General features: G+C 37.6%; 1 protein-coding gene across 2 annotated transcripts in view; it reads right to left on the reverse strand.

The window, feature by feature from the left end:
* Nucleotides 1–227: 227 nt before the first annotated feature.
* RFX3 (regulatory factor X3) overlaps nt 228–16,991 on the reverse strand; it is a 59,556-nt gene continuing 42,792 nt past the window's right edge. For both annotated transcript variants that reach the window (XM_032206137.1, XM_032206138.1), the window contains exons 9-16: nt 16,361–16,476; nt 15,718–15,872; nt 13,541–13,638; nt 13,072–13,221; nt 6,640–6,848; nt 4,453–4,606; nt 2,083–2,125; nt 228–1,222 (exon numbers count right to left, since the gene is read on the reverse strand). In XM_032206137.1, coding sequence (XP_032062028.1) covers nt 984–1,222; nt 2,083–2,125; nt 4,453–4,606; nt 6,640–6,848; nt 13,072–13,221; nt 13,541–13,638; nt 15,718–15,872; nt 16,361–16,476 — 1,164 coding nt within the window. In that variant the 3' untranslated portion in view covers nt 228–983. The remainder of the gene's footprint in view (nt 1,223–2,082; nt 2,126–4,452; nt 4,607–6,639; nt 6,849–13,071; nt 13,222–13,540; nt 13,639–15,717; nt 15,873–16,360; nt 16,477–16,991) is intronic.

Below are 16,991 nucleotides of genomic sequence, written 5' to 3' on the forward strand. Positions count from 1 at the left end.
AAGAAAGTCATCCAAATGGAATGTTTTCCTGTATGTCCAGTTCAGCTTAAGTAGCATGTACACTTAAAAATTAACAATAATAATAAAGTCACTTGTTTTTCAGCTTCAGCTTCTAACAACTACAGTACCACTCAACAGCCAAATGCATCTGTGCAGTGGTCCCAAATATAGAATCAGTAGTCTCCAAAACCAGAGGAACTGGCACACAAATAAAATCTGGAGCTGTCGATTTTAAAGGAAGCTTGTATTGTTTACAAGGTGATCAGATAATTTGGTATGCCTACAGTGTACACATTACCACATTTTTACAATTCTATCATTCTGCATTTGTAAATGCAGTGAAAACACTTCTTCCTTACAGAAAGAAAACAGTAGATCTTCCCAATCCTCCAGCATTATCATAAAAATACCCCCTGAATGATCACAATTTCATCAAAATAGTGTCTTCTAGTTCTGTTTAATGAAAAGCACCTTTTATGACAAATTTGATGCATATGCAATCAAATGAGTATGCCTCCAGTAAAAATACAATAAAGTATTTCTTTTGATATTTTACAGAAGTGCACCTAATTAAAAACCCATCTATATGAAATAATAAAGACTTAATTAAAATTAACATAATTTTTAAAACTATGAAAAAAAATTAAGTTACTTTAATTATAAGAGGACAAAAACATTAACATCAAGCTTTGCAAAAATCTTCCTTGCATTTGATTCTAAGAAAACTCTTCATATTGAGTGGCCAATGTAAAATGATTCAGTTTACAAAAAAATCTTTGTTGTTTTTTCTTTTTTCTTTCTTTTTTTTTTTTTTTAAACAGATCTGGCAAAATACATACATCCATTCCATTTAATAACCCCAATAAAATTATGTTCAGCACAGTTAAAATTTGACAACAGTCAACCTTCAGACTTTTTCTCTCTTTATTTTTTTTCATATTAAACCCAAAGGGCTAATGTAATGGTGGGGGGAAAGTTTCATATTAGACTGCAGTATATGTATTTCCAGTAGCACTGCATTGTCTGATAGTCTGAGTAGTTGCAACAATGTGCTCGTTATGAATTGGGTTCAGGAGGTTCTGCTGTACTCCACTCTCAAGCACAGGCTGCATGCAGCCCACCTGAAATGCCTGGTTTATCTCTGTTTTCTCCCTCTTGGCTTGTGGCTCTCCATTTTCATCCATCTCTTCATCTATTTCACTTTCAACTTCACTGCCCTCATCTGCACAAACAAACAATCGTAAAAGTAGCACAAAGGAAAAAAAAAAGTAATACAAGGACTTTTGTTTTGCAAATAGTATTTGAAATACAAAGATGCAGGGAAGACTAGCAATCTCACAGAGTATAAACTGAAGAGTTAGAATTTTAATGGAAAACATTAATGATTATTTAAAATAGATTAACAGACTACCCCAGTTCTGATCACTTCAGTTACACACTATTCATATAGTAACAAGAAAGAGCAATTAGCAACCTCAAAATCAAACTCTAATTAACTTCATAATTGCAAAATACCTCTCATCTATAAAACTTGATAAACTTTTAAAAGAGTTGTTACTCTTACTTATAGATAGGGAAACTGAGGTGAAATGTGGTTATGACTTGACATCAAATTACACAACCAGTCAGTATAAAAATATATGTCAAAATATGGCATGAAGACCTTATAAAAAACTCTTTTCTTCCTATCTTTTTCACTGACAAGTTATTTAGCAACTGTATGTAATCCTGACATCTTCACTTAGCAGTAATAAAGATACATGAGCATACTCTTGGCTTTCCTCCCATGGCTGTTCCCCTTCTCTGTCCTACCAGAAACAACTAAATGCTGGGTTAAAAATTGGAATGTTTCTTGTGTAAATAGTAAACATCTTTAAAATAAATTCTGATTAGGAAACATAACTAAAATATTGTAGTCATTATATGATGCAGTATCCATATATTAATGTATCCACAATACATATACACGCATTTTAAAATCATAGTATGTATATGTATTTATGTATATGTATTTTTAAAATCCAAGAAGCTACTTTGCTCAGAGACTCTATACAGAATTACTGGACAGATTAAAATGCTTACCTTTATCCATATTTCCAGGGGACACAGCATTTAAATCACCAAACTGCAAAATAAACGGTAAAAAAAAATAGACACCATCTTATGCAAATATAAACTTAGAGCACCTGTGAAGGAGCAGGTCCATACTGGTTTGAGGCTAGCATATGAACACATAGTATTGACTGTAGCCACATCCATTACACATCGATTCATTTTTGATTCCATCCTGGGCTCATACTTTCTAAGATAACTGTCACTAAGTAAGCCCTCTTAAATTAAAATGGGTGATAATATAATTCTTTTTTAAGATACCTTCATCATGGCCTTTATCACCTGAACTGAATTACTTCTGTGTTGTATAAGGTCAGAAAATATACATATATCCATTTTGAATTGTTAATATTTTATCCAAAAGCTGTTTTTAAAATTTCCCAGAGAAGCTAGAATAAAAATGAAGTTACAAAAAAAAGCAGTTACAGCATTGCAGATTTACAAGGTAGATGAAGGCCACTGCTGAGAAAAGGTTTAGAATCTGTTAACTGTTCACTTATATCAAAAAGATACCTTTTCAAAGAAGTTGCTCACAAGCTAGACGCACAAACTTCCTTTTTTTTTTCTTTCCCTGAATCTTCTAACCTACTCTTTAATGAGATTGGCAAAGCAAAATGTCATGAATCAATCACAAATGAAAAGAGTATGTTATTCAGATAAATAATAAATTTCTAACAATAATTAATGATACCAGTCTTTTTCAGAAGTACAGTAAGGTAAGACAGTAATTTAAGGAATGCTAGTAGAATAAACTCCAGTAGCCATTCTTTCACATCATCATACCTATCATTATGATATTTTGGCTGTGTTCATTAAGTGTTCACACAACCACGCAACAGAAATGTATAACAAAACTCACCTAAGAGAAAAACCTTTAAACATGAGGTCATTTTTATTTGGCTGCAGTTAACTACAGCACTCCAAAGTACTTTTGCCAATACCTGTGTCCAAAGATGGGAGAAGGGGACAGGTGGAAAAAGAGAATGTTTTTCTTAGCTGTAACACCAGTGTTTGTCAGACTACAGTCTTAGACTTCCTTGTTTTATTTCAATCATAGGAAAACAGTAAAAAGCATATACTTAATGAGAATTCACAACTTCTGTCTTGCCTGTTTCACCTCCAGAAGTTCTAGGTTACTTATTTCCCAGTAATATATCCATCTTCAATTTGCATAACTTTTTTTTAAGACTCTACACTACACCAAAAATGTATGTACAAATATATGATATCTATTAAGAAGAAAAGGATGTGTAAACAATATAGTTCTGTAGTATCTTTTTGCAAATATAAGGCAGAGATTAAGCAAATATAATATTGGTGGGTCACTAAGCAGAAATTTTATAATTTATTTTTTCTGAAACCTTATGCCATGTGGTTTGAAATTATTTGACAAATGAAGTAAGAAATCTCCAGTTTCTCTTGAAAGTATATCTGTTTATAGTATGGAGTGATACTATTTGTGTATCTTGAAGGAAGAATGACACCTGATGTTACATCCACACACAAAATATCTTGGAAGTAATCAGTAATCAATATTATACAATGACTCCCAAATTTAAAAATGTAACAAAGCTATCTCATTAAGCATTGAGTATATTTTTAAATATATCAATTTTCCAGCACTTTTAATATAAATTTATTTTGAAAAATCAAACATCTCACTCAAAAGGTTAGATAGATGAAGTACTGGAGCACAGAGGGATGAGATAAACTTTGCCTTGCAGATGCCACTGGTTCTCAAACACTGGTTCTCAACTGAGACTTTTGTGTTTTTTAAAGCTTATAATCTTTGAAACACAGATACGAAAATCAGCTGTGTCACAGACCTCTAAGCATGCTGGCACTGGTGACATGAATGTGAACAGTACCATACAGACCAAATTTCTGCAAGTGAGACACCCTTCTCAGGTCAGTGGGGGTAGTCAGCTCACTTGTGTTATCATTTGTGTTGAAATTTAAAATGTGTGTAAATACTTGTAAACAGATCCATGTAAGCAACAGGGTTTGGTTTTGCTTTTTATTTTTCACACATTCAGTTGTCAAAAACTGAAAAAATATTTTATGTTGAAAAACATTTCTCAAACTGTGCCCAAACTTAGGCACATGAATCTGTGTGCAGGTTTGTAAAGGAGTAAGCTTGTTAGCAAAGATTTGGATGTTAGAATTCAGTGTGATTTTAGAACTCTGAAAATCAACAAATTAGTAGATGTACTAATAACCCAATCTATTCTTACACTGCAGAACTTTCTGCAGCTCCACATAAATATTTAGAAAATTTGCAAAGATACATACTCAAATTCATCACTAAATCCATCAGTATAGTCTCTTACATGTTCTTACCTCTCCCATAACTGCAATAGGTGTCTCTCCTGTTGCCTGAGCAACACGATGTTCTACTAAGTAAAACATGTATTCATCATAAAGCAAGCGGATCAGATGAAAAGAGCCAAAGCTAGCAGCACTGCGCAAGGTTAAATCTCGAATCACCATTGAGCTATTCAAAAATAGAAAAAGATACATTTCTGTTATATGTTATAGTCATTTTAAGTTATCCATACACACATTTCACCTCAAAACCAACATTCCTAAAAGCAACATCATCCACAAATGTCTGATTTATGGTGTCTTCAGAAAGAAATGTCCAGGAAAAAGTATTTGCTTCTCTCCTTTTGCTGAAGGTATTGTTGGATACCACATTATATTAAGAAATAACTGGATTGTTTTGGTTTCCATTTTCTTTGTTTTCATATATGCGTAACTACCAATACTTAACTATGCGTAAAATCTAACCTGAAGGAATAAAATTGTTAAGAACACACACACAAAAAAAGAAACAAAAGTGTATGAAAACTGTTTCACTTTAAACAAGCTAACACTTAAATAATGTATGTTGAGCACACCGCCCCAGTACAAAGGTTTTAATTGTCAGAATTTTAAGACTTTGAAATTCAAAAACAGAAAGAAAAAAAATGAAAAAAAATATATATGATATTGATATCCTCAGCAACTAGCTGACAGTCATTTTCAAAGAACTAGGTTACTAGGTTTATTCTGCTAACTGTTCGTAGTGAGTTTATACAGCAAGGGTTTTGTAGCAGGAGGGCTGCAGGGGTGGCCTCTGTAAGAAGAATCCAGAAGCTGCCCCATGTGAGTTAAGAGCCAGTTCAAAAGGGACCCACTGCTGGCCAGAGCTGAGCCAATAAGTGATGTTGATTGCACCTCTGGGAGGTGCAGATTTAGGAAAGGAAAAAAAAAAACTGCTGTACAACAGCAGCTGGGAGAGTGACGAGTGAGATGCAGCCTTGTAGCCCCCAGGTGAGTGCAGCAGGAGGGCAGGAGGTGCTCTAGGCAGGCAGCAGCAGTTCCCCTGGAGCCTGTGGAGAGCAGGCTGTCCCCCTGCAGCCCATGGGTCCCACATGGAGCAGATCTCCACGCTGCAGCCCCCCCATGGGTGGAGGAGCCCCCAGTGGAGCAGGTGGATGTGGCCTGGAGGAGGCTGCGGCCCATGGAGAGCCCCCGCAGGAGCAGGCCCCGGGCCAGAGCTGCAGCCCGTGGAGAGGAGCCCACGCAGGACCAAGGGGTCTGGGGGGAGCTGCCGCCCACCTGTGGGGGACCTGTGCTGGAGCAGTTTGCTCCTGGGGGATGGATGGATGGACCCTTGAGATGGAGCCATGTGGGAGCAGTGCTTGGAGAGCTGCTGCCTGTGGGAAACCCATGCAGGATCAGGCTGGGAAGAATGGCATGGGAGGGAACCTATACTAGAGCAGGGGCAGATGGTGACTGTAAAGGAGTGGCAGAGACAAAGCTGCTGACCGCAGGCCACATTCCCCTGTGCTGCTCAGGGGGAGGAAGTGGGAGAGGGTGGATGGGGGGAAGATGTTTTTTGTTTTTCTTTTTCTCAGTGCTCTATCTTGTTAGTAATAGACAATAAATTTTCTTGATCTCCTTATACTGAGTACATGTATGTTTTGCCTGTGACAATACTTGCTGAGTGATCTCCCTGTCCTTATGTCAACCCCTGAGCCCTTTTCATCGTATTTTCTCCCATTTCCCTTTGAGGTGTGTGAGTGAGAGAGCAGTTGTGCTTTAGCTCAGCTTCACAGCTGGGTAAAACCACCACACTGTTTCAATAAGCAACTAACACAGAACGCTTGTCTTAATGAGCTCTCCATACATTAAAAAAAAATTTTGTCTTCCTTACCTAATAAACATAGATACCAGTGTTTCAATGAATAATATTAAAAATAGTGACCTAATAATTGTATAGTTATTCAACCTAAAGATTTCACACGATCTTTCTAACTCATAACAAAATTCTACCTGCATTCTTTTTCACATGGACTTTAAAAGAATATCACTTAAGTTCCTGCCAAGTTACAAGTGTCCCTGAATTTGATGTGAACAATATATATATATATATTTTAATAATTTTTTCATGACTTAGTGAGTCAGTAGGATGTTACATCTGTCAACAATTCAGCAAATAAGAGAATACTTAAAATGTTTTAGATTTCTAATAAATACTACCTGTAGAAAGACCACTTTAACAGAAATTGCCGTGCTGCTTTAGGAAAGCTGGGTCTTCCTTCATATGGTTTCAGTGCTTGCATCATTACATTATCAAGCCAGGCAGCCCACTGCTCCAGAGTGCTTTGCTGTTGAAGAGTCATTTTGAAATCTGTTTCTAGCCTCTGAACCATGTTGTCATCACACTGGCACACCCAGGAAGCCTGCTCCTGTTATAGCAAATGGCAACTCTTGAATTAACAATACATAAACCAAAGCAGAGAATGAAATTCATTCTTAAAGGTTAAGCAATTCAGTGGATTAAAAGGACAAAAAATGCTTATGACACAAACTCATAGTTTTTATTTTTATATATGTCACAGTTTTGTTGAAAGACAGTGGGTGGGGAAAATACAACATGTAAAAGCAAACATCAAGTATGTTGTAGTTTTCTGCGTTAATCTTCAAAAAAAGACATCTCTCACTTTCCTCGTTCATAATTTTATTACTGAAATATTTGGGAATTGCCAGTTTTTGCTGGGACTGCAGGCATGCCAATCAGAAAGAATAGTTAAATTGGAGTTTCATGTAATAAACTCCCATTAAAATAAAAATAATAATAATTTAAAATTGAAAAAAAAATAAAAAGAAATCAAGTGCTAGGTTCCTTTAGTTATGACAAAGTTAAGCCTAAAGACAATTTCAGTTATATTGTCTCATAAAAGAATGCTTTGTATATAAACAAGGATTGCTTTGTTTGCTGACTATAGGCAGCAATAGGTTACACATTACCTAAAGTATAAAGTAAACTGCAAGCAAATGGAGAAACGTACCCTGAAGGCAATAATGAACAATTTAATTTAGTCAGTGTTATCAAGTTTAAATGAGGCTAACAGAACACTTCAGAAACTAAGACATAACAAATGGAGACTCACTGAAGCCATGCTCTTAAACTATAGCAATCGTGCCAAGTTAACACCTCAAAATTCACAGACTGTGTCTATGTTACTGTTATTACCATAATTAATATATTGCATTTTTGGTCAAGTACACTACCCACACCAACTCTTGCATGTAGATATCAATGATGCTGTAACAAGAAGTCTGAAGTCGATCACAAGAGATTTAAAGGCCCTTGGAAAATCACAAAAGGACTCAGGAGCACAGGCAATGTTTTCCTCAATCCTCCCAGTAATGAGAGACATGAAAAGAAACAGATGAGCCCAGGTCATCAGTGCCTGGCTCCAAGACTGGTGCCCTAACCAGAACTGTGGGTTTTATAATCACAGAGGAGTCTTTGAGACACAAGATTTGCTGGGGCCTGACAAGATCCACTGTCTCAATGAGGGAAATGATTCTTGGCTCATAACCTGGCTATACCGATTGAGAAAGCTTTTAAAATAGGATCGATCACTAGGATCACTGGACTCAAGTCAAGGGATGCACTGGAGGGTTCAAAGGCACATCTGAAATGCTCATTTAGAAATGGACACTGAGGAATAAATTGGACAAACTGGAAGCTTTGGTCCCTTCCCAAGTTATGGTATCACTGCCTTGTAGGAGGTGTGACAATACGTGACTGTATTGGCAGCAATGATCATGGAACAGTGAACTTCAAAAGTTTTGGTGTAGTGAGAAAAAAGGTCAGCAGAATTGCCATCCTGGATTTTAAGAAAGCAAACTTAGAGCTACTTATTTTATGAGCTACTTAGGGAGCTAGTGGTGTCTCCTGGAAATCTGCTTTAGAGGGTTCCGAATCATAGAAACATAGAATGGCTTGAGTTGGAAGGGACCTTAAAGATCATCTAGTTCCAACAACCCTGCCATGGGCAGGGACACACAACTAGACCAGGTTGCTCAAAGCCCCATCCAGCCTGGCCTTGAACACTTCCAGGAATGGGACATCCACAGCTTCTCTCAGCAACCTGTGCGAGTGCCTCATCACTCTCAGGGGAAAGAATTTCTTCCTTATATCTAATCTAAATCTGTCTCTTTTGGTTTAAAGCCATTACTCTTTGTCCTACCACTACACTCCACGATAAAGTGTCCCTCTCCAGCTTTCCTGTAGGCCCCCTGTATGTATTGGAAGGCCACTATAAGGTCTCCCCTTCTTTTCTCTAGGCTGAGCAACCATGGCTCCCTCAGCGTGTTTTCACAGGAGAGGTGCCCTACCACCCTGATCATCCTCATGGCCCTCCTCTGGACTCATTCTAATACTTCCATGTTCTTCTTGTGCTGGGGGCCCCAGAGCTAAACAGAGCATTTCAGGTGGGGTCTCATGAGAACAGAGTAGTGGGGGAGAATCACCTCCCTCCACATGGTGACCACGTTTCTTTTCATGCAACCCAGGATAACAGTTGGCATTTTGGTCTTAACGCATGTATTCATGGCTCATGTCGAGCCTCTCATCAACCAACACCCCCAGGTGCTTCTCATAAGGGCTGCTTTCAATTCATTCTCTGCCCAGCCTGTAATTTGTGCTTGGGATTACCCTGGCCCAGATGCAGGACCTTGCTCTTGGCCTTGTTGAACCTCATGAGGATCGCACAGGCCCACTTCTTAAGCCCATCAAGGTCCCTCTGGATGGCATGTCTTCCCTGTAGCATGTCAACTGCACCACACAGTTTGTTGTCATTGACAAGAGAAGGCACTCAATCTCCAAGTCCATGTCACTGATAAAGATGTTAAATAGTTCTGGTCCCAGTACTGACCCATGAGGAACACCACTCATTACTGATCTCTACCTGGATCTTGAGCTGTTGGCTGCAACACTTTGTATGCAGACATCCTGCCAATTCCTTACCCACCCAATGTTCCATCCATCAAATCCATGTCTCTTCAGTTTCAAAACAAGGATATCATGCAGGACAGTGTAAAATGCTTTGCACAAGTTCAGGTAGATGATGTCAGCTGCTCTTCCCCTATCCACCAATTTTGTAACCACATCATAGAAAGCTACTAGATTTGTCAGTGATGACTGGCCCTTAGTGAAGCCATGTTGGCTGTCAACAATCACCTCCTTATTTTCCATGTGCCTTAGCACAGTTCCCAGGAGCATCTGCTCCATGATCTTGCCAGGCACAAAGGTAAGGCTGACTGGCCTGTAGTTTTCCAGGTCTTCTTTTTTTTTTTTTCCCATTTTAAAAATGGAGGTTATGTTTCCCCTCTTCTAGTCAGTGGGAACTTCACTGGATTGCCATGAATTCTTAAATAAGATGGAAAGTGGCTTAGCAACTACATCTGCCAGTTCCCTTAAGACCCACAGATGTATCCTACAGGTCCCATGGTCTTGTGCATCTGGAGTTTCTTTAAATGGTCGCAAACCTGATTTTCTCCTACACTGGGTGATTGATCATTCTTCCAGTCTCTGCCTTTCCCTTCTGTGACCTGGGCTTTGTGTCTGGAGTTCTTGTGAATGAAGCCTCAAGCAAAAAAGTCATCAAATACCTCAGCCTTCTCCATATTCTGAGTGACCAGGTTTCCCATTTCCTTCAGGAAAGGGCCCACAGTTTTCCTCACCTTCCTTTTATCTCTGAGGTATATATGAAACTCCTTCTTGTTGCCCTTGATGTCCCTGTTTTAATTATTTCTAAAAGAGCTTTGGCTTTCCTAACCTGATACCTGGCTGCTTGGACAGTATTTCTGTATCCCTCTCAGACTATCTGTATTTGCGTCCACTCTCTCCAGGCATTCTTTTTCTATTAAAGTTTGGTCTGGAACTCCTTGTTCATCCATCCAGGCCTCCTGGTGTTTCTGCCTGACTTCCTCTTTGTTGGGATGCATCGCTCCTAAGTTTGGAGGAGGTGATCCTTGAATATTAACCAGCTTTCATGGGCTCCTCTTCCCTCCAGGGCTCTGTCCCATGGTACTCTAACAAGCAAAACACCAAAGTGGGCAAAGTCTGCTCTATCAAAGTCTATGATAACAAGCTTGCCGTGCTTCCTCCTTGCTGCCCTCTGAATTTAAAACTGCACCATTTCATGGATTACTGGAGCCAAGGCAGCCCTTGAGTTTTACATTCCCCACCAGATCATCCTTGGTGAGAATAAGATCCAGCACTGCACCTCTCCTTGTTGGCTCCTCTAACATTTGAAGAAGGAAGCTGTCATCAATGGATTCCAGGAACGACTGCCTACTAACTGCTCCAATATCTGTTGCTGTCCCTCCAACAGATATTGGAGCAGTTAAAATCCCCACTGAGAACCAAGGTTTGTGAATGTGAGGCTGCTTATTTCTGTCTATAGAGGGCCTCATCTGCTTGGTCTTCCTGATCAGGTGGCCTATAAAACACTCCCACTATAATGTCCCCTGCCCCTGCTCTCCCTGTAATCCTGACCCGTAAGCTCTCTGTCAGCTCCTCATCCATCCCCAGGCAGAGCTCCATGCACTCCGACTGCTCATTGACATAGAGGGCAATGCCCTCTTCTCACCTTCCCTGCCTGTCCTTCCTAAAGAGCCTCCATCCTTCCATCCTAACATGCCAGTAACCAACCCACCACGTCTCTGAAATACCACTGAGTTCACAACCCAGCAGGCGTGCATACATGGGACCCATATATAGGATCTTGGGCATGCATTTAGGGATCCACAAGAGCTGGTTACTTTTTAAGAACCACCTTTTAAAGGCCCCATTGTGTCACAAGTCAAGCAAGTGGGGAAGACTAGCTTGGCTGAACAGGGAACTCTCCTGGAAGTAGGGCAGAAAACGGTATGATCTCTGGAAACAGTCAGGCTTCACAGAGATTTACGAGCTGCAATTCACATCTGCAGAGAGAAAACAAGATAAGCTGAAGCTCGACTTGAGCTGAAGTTAAGTCAGTGTGATGTTGGACAACACAAAAGGCATTTTAAGTTCATCAACAACAAAAGGAGATCTAAGGAGAATATTGGACTGACTCTTGATGCAGATGGTCACCAAACAAGTTATGATAAGGAAAAGGCAGAGGAATGTAATGCCTCTTTTGCCTCAGTTTTGAATATTAATGATGGATCTTGGGCTACCTAGTCCTCAGAGCTCCGTCCTGTCAGTGCTTGAGAGGCATTTGGACAATGCCCCTGGGAATACGCTTTAACTTTTGGTTAGCCCTGAAGTGGTCATGCAGCTGGACTGGATGATCTTTGTAGGTACCTTTCTACTGAACTCTACTGAACTCTCTTATTCTATGATATTCTATTGTTATTTTGACAGAATGCTCTTTTTAGGTCTCTTCCAACTGAACTATTCTAATACTACCATTTATAGTTTATATTTATATATTGTTGTATAGTGTAAGTACATATGTTAAACATTATTCATTAAAAAGCGTATGTCAAAACCAAAAATAATAGAAATGTTGCTAGTAAACTGTTTTTTATTAAGAGTACGTAATAATATCTATTCACAAAGAAAAAATTCAAACATAGGACTACTAGTAACCTGGAATATTTCACTTTGCTGGGCAAAAGGAAAACAAACAAACAAACAAACAACCTTTTCCTCACAGGAGCAGAAATATTTGGGAAACCTTTTCTGAAGGTGCAATGAAATTATGAACTTACACTTTATAGCTAACTGGAAACCAGTACTAATCTAATCAGCTGCTCTGGAGATCTTGTGCACTTCAGCACAGACACTTAGATGAAGCATACTAATGGAATTGTCTTTGAATTAATGAAACAGTCTCTGCTAAAAACAATGCTGTGCATTTAATTACTTTTAGAGACATTCAAACACTGCTCTACTATCTTTGATGTAATCGTGAAGTATCATTTAAGCTATTACTAAGACATCATTCATGATACCCATTCTAAGAATGTACGTGTGACACATTTGCAAAGAATTTGGAAGAATACAAGCACTTGAAGACAGTAAATGTAAACAGACAATGCTTTTAAGTTTTCACTTTCACAGAATCACAGAATGGTTGAGGTAGCAAGGGACCTTTGGGGCTCATCTTGTCTAACCCCCCTGCAAAGCAGGATCACCTACAGCACATTGTGCAGGATGGCATCCAGGCAGGTTTTGAGTATCTCCAAAGAAGGAAACTCCACAACCTCCCTGGGCAACCTGTTCCAGTGCTCTGTCGCCCTTACGGTAAAGAAGTGCCCCTCTATATTAAGCTGGAACTTCCTTGTGTTTCAGTTTGTGCCTTTTATCTCTTGTCCTGTCACTGGGCACCACTAAAAAAAGTCCGGCCCCATCCTCTTTACAACCTGCCTTCAAATATTTGTACACATTGGGAAGATCCCCTCTCCATCTTCTCTTCTCCAAGCTGAACAGGCCCAGCTCTCTCAGTTCCGCTTTCCTAAAGTGTGACCTGGCATATTTGAAATAAATCAGTGCATATATGAATGAGCAAAACATTATCACTTCACTTTCTTAATAGAACAACGACAACTAACATGAAAGTTCAAAATCTTGGAGGAAATAAGACATTGTTTTTTCATAGCCTGTTATTTAAAGCTAAAATTTACCTGAACATTGGCAAAATCAACACGATTAAGATCATTGAGCATCTGGTTGATTTGAGAAGTATTTTGAAGAACAGCACGAGCTGCTTGAGCCAGGTGATTAAGAGATGTGTATCTTCGCAGAGTCTGGGCAAAGGCACTTACAGCGGCAACCTATGAAAAAATCCGTTTCTTTTTAAATATTGTACTCTCTATCTGCAGATCAATTCTTTAATTATTTACTTTAATTTTAATATTCCATATTAATGATCCCTGAAATGTGAATTATGTTAATGTAACATCAAATTCCTTTTAAGGAATTTAAGGAATTCCTTCCCTTTAATTCTTTTATAAAACTTAAGTTGTTTATTCTCCCATTTGACACAGTGCTGAATGTGAAATTTAGCATTAAAGTTAAAATGCTATTTCTTTTAGATAATACTGCCCACTGGGTTTGCCATTGCAAGAATAACGCTGCAATAATTTTGTCTACCTTGGTTTGTATCATCCTCTGTGGAATATTGTTCATGGCATTTGAAAGCCAACCTTCAAGGCTTTTTGCAAAATTGCGAATGGCTTGGGTCAAGGCACCTGTACATTAAAGAATAAAAACGGAATGAAAAGAAATAAATGTACCTGTTTTGAAATGGTTTGCATCCTCAGCACTTATATAGCCAATATGCAGATCTGCTGCTTTTACTTTCAAAAGACAAATCCAATCTAGGTTCAAAATGCCTCATTCAGATATAGATTATGCAATAACGATTTTAGTTTTGGTTTAATAATCAGTTCTGACTTCCACATCTAATCTTTCAAGAAGTTGATGACCAAGCAGTATTGTTTTGGGCATTCTTATACAAGAACATCAATAATCACAGCATTTGTTTCTTGTCCACTGAAAATATCCATAACAAACATTCAGCTTTCCATTTCATCTAAGTACCTCTTCTAGAAGAAAGACTGGAAAAAATCCTATTATTCAAATACTGCAGTTTCCTCAAACAAGCTCAGTATAGCCAGAAATACTATCATGGTGCCATTCACTTCAGTTTTAAAGAACAAAATCCAACATGCAGTATTTAAGGATATCATCAATAAGCAAAACATGAAAGTGTGTTTTAGTGATAGAAGGTTAGATTATTCAAACAGGTGTGAAATCTGTGTGTATTTTTTTCCTTCACTACAGCATCCACAGAACTGCTGAGTGGGTGACAGAGATTTTGAGAGATATTGAAGCTCTTGAATGATCAGCAGTACTCAAAAGATAACTTTTGTTTTTTCAAACATTTTAATGTAAGGAACTGCACCTGGAAAAAAAGAAAACCCTATCTCCTGAGTACTAAAAAACTAATTTTCTATTACCTACCACTAGCTTGTTGACATCACTGCATTTACTCAAACAGCTGAAAAGGAGACAAAAATAAAAACTACATCTTTCTAAAGGCTAATAGAGAATGAATGCAGCTTAAAAAAAAAAAAAAAAAAAAAAAAGACAAGTAAAATAAATAGAAAACTACATTTTCTTTCAAATGATTTTAGTTACATGTGAGAAGAAACTGTCCAAGTATAGATTCACTGGATTCTGTTTATATGGCTGAATACTTCCTGGTAGACTAAGAAATGAATGCTTGTCTTTTAGAAATGCTCTTTTTACCATGTGAGTTACTGATGATTCAAATTCTTTTGTATCATACTTAATTTACTGAAATCTTGTTTAGTTTTACTGACATGCATAAAGTCTATAAAACTTCTCATGCAGTACGTGCACATCTTCTGATGAACTGCTTGTCACTGGGTGTTTACAGCATGAAAAAAATAACTTTATTATCTGCAAAGCTACTTGAGGTCCTAGTTTTTAAAAACATATTAATCCAATTTTGTAAAGTGACTTGGTTGTTTCATGGAAAGGATATAACACTTAGGACTTAAAAGGATTATACTGTATTACTAACATGATTTTGTTTTAATATTTAACACAATACACATGAGATAATAATAAAGGTTTTATAAATGAGTTAACTTCTCTTTTTTTCTACCAAAAATAGCCATAAAAATACATTGCCGGAGCAATGATGGATTCTAGTAAAATTAGCTTTCAACAGAAAGATGCACTCCTTATAATGGTTAAATGGTCAGACTGTTACTGACTCTTTCTTGCAGGATATAAGAGAGAAAAAATACTGGGTCAGAATAATAAATTGGACTAAAAAATTCAGAGCTAATTCTTCATTGCCTTAACAGCCATTAAAGTTGATTTCAGCAGCGACTGATAAGGAGCAAAAGACTAAATGTCCAAAAATGAAATCACAAAGCTCACATACATTTTCTTCAGACATTAATTTGTAATGCTTAAACTAAAAGCTACTGAATTTAGTGGAAAGACTGATGGACAGTTCACATTGTCTCAGGGTCACAGTGTGTCTAAGCACCTTTCATGGGAACCTTGATCTTGAGAACTAGATCTTCCAACTGTTCTAAGATCCTTAGTTACTTTTAAAATATAAAGGCATGCATCCAGTCTCCTAACCAATAGAATTAGGGATAAATGATACGCAGTAGTTCTCTAACCCAGAAAATCATTTCTAAAACTTCCCCGCAAGCCACAGGACAACCACCACTACATATATACACGCACAAAAATCCTTATGAAATATTTTGTTTTCAACTTACTAGGAATAGGTCTAAGGACGTCAGGAATGAGAATCTCCACCAAAGCCTGGTACATCACATGATCACAGTTACACATCCATTTCAGAATAGACTCATTTTTGCACAGAGTAATCAGCTTTGCTTTTGGAAGTCGACTTTCTATTTCACTCAAATTGCTGGAGTGAACAAATGCAGCAAATGAATAAATGAAAATGCATTTGCAGAAGATAAAAAACAACAACTGGTGTTAAAATTATTATTTAATAAAGTTATAGATGGCTCAACTACAGTGAACAGAACTTTAGACCTTGTGTCACATGAAACTAGATTAGAAAAATGCTTTCATAGGACTGCTCTAGCCCATAAATTATGCAGAGGTATGAATGATCGTTTTGTCTTAAAAGAACTGGAAAAGATACTGTGAAAACACACCTTTACTGTAGTTGGCTAACCAGAATTAAAAATGGAAAACAAAAGTATTTCAGATCTGCAATCTGCCATAAAAACAGCTTTAATGAAAGTGAAAGAAAACGTACATTTAATTTGAAAAAACAGTATATGAAGGAAGATTACTACTCTGAAGGTAAAGCCAATAACGTTTTATATTATTATTATTATTTTACACTTCCATTAAGCAGTAAACAAAGACAAAATATCTTCTGACCTTGGTTCATTAATGGTAGTGCCATCAGGTGGAGTAGAGGGAGAATAGCGCCAGAAAGTTTGCCACAATTTTTCTATCAGGCTGAACTGAAGATTTACTACCACATCCAGTATTGCCTGAGAAAATAAAATGCAAATACTGTTTGTCTTCTACCCAGCTTCTCACTAATCCCAACTTCAACTAAAGGTATGGCTTTTTTTCCTTCAAAACGTAGTGGAGCATGTGCAAACTTTACATTTCTGAAGTAATAAATGTTTTAATACCTTTGATATCCATGTATTATCCAGTAGTATAAGCTGTTGTGCACTGACAGTAAGACCAAGTGCACATGCAAGGAAGCCTCCAGAAATGAATGCAGCCTACATAAACGCATCACAGGAATTCAAGCCCAAAAGATTGTTCACGCAAACATAAAGGAAACCTGCTATTTTATTCATTCAGATAGGTTTGAAAACACATTTGAAATAATTTTAAAATACATATTTTTATTCAATATGAAATGTGTTTTAAACTTCTCAATGTTTCTTTAATGTGAAAAAAGTGTTGTTTTTAAATGTAAATAAATAACTTTTTTTTTTTTTTTACGTTTTCCTACTAAGGCAAAGATCTTCATGTACAGTGTGAAGTTTAG

This window comes from Aythya fuligula, chromosome Z, assembly GCF_009819795.1.
Source record: "Aythya fuligula isolate bAytFul2 chromosome Z, bAytFul2.pri, whole genome shotgun sequence".
Taxonomy (NCBI): Eukaryota; Metazoa; Chordata; class Aves; order Anseriformes; family Anatidae; genus Aythya; species Aythya fuligula.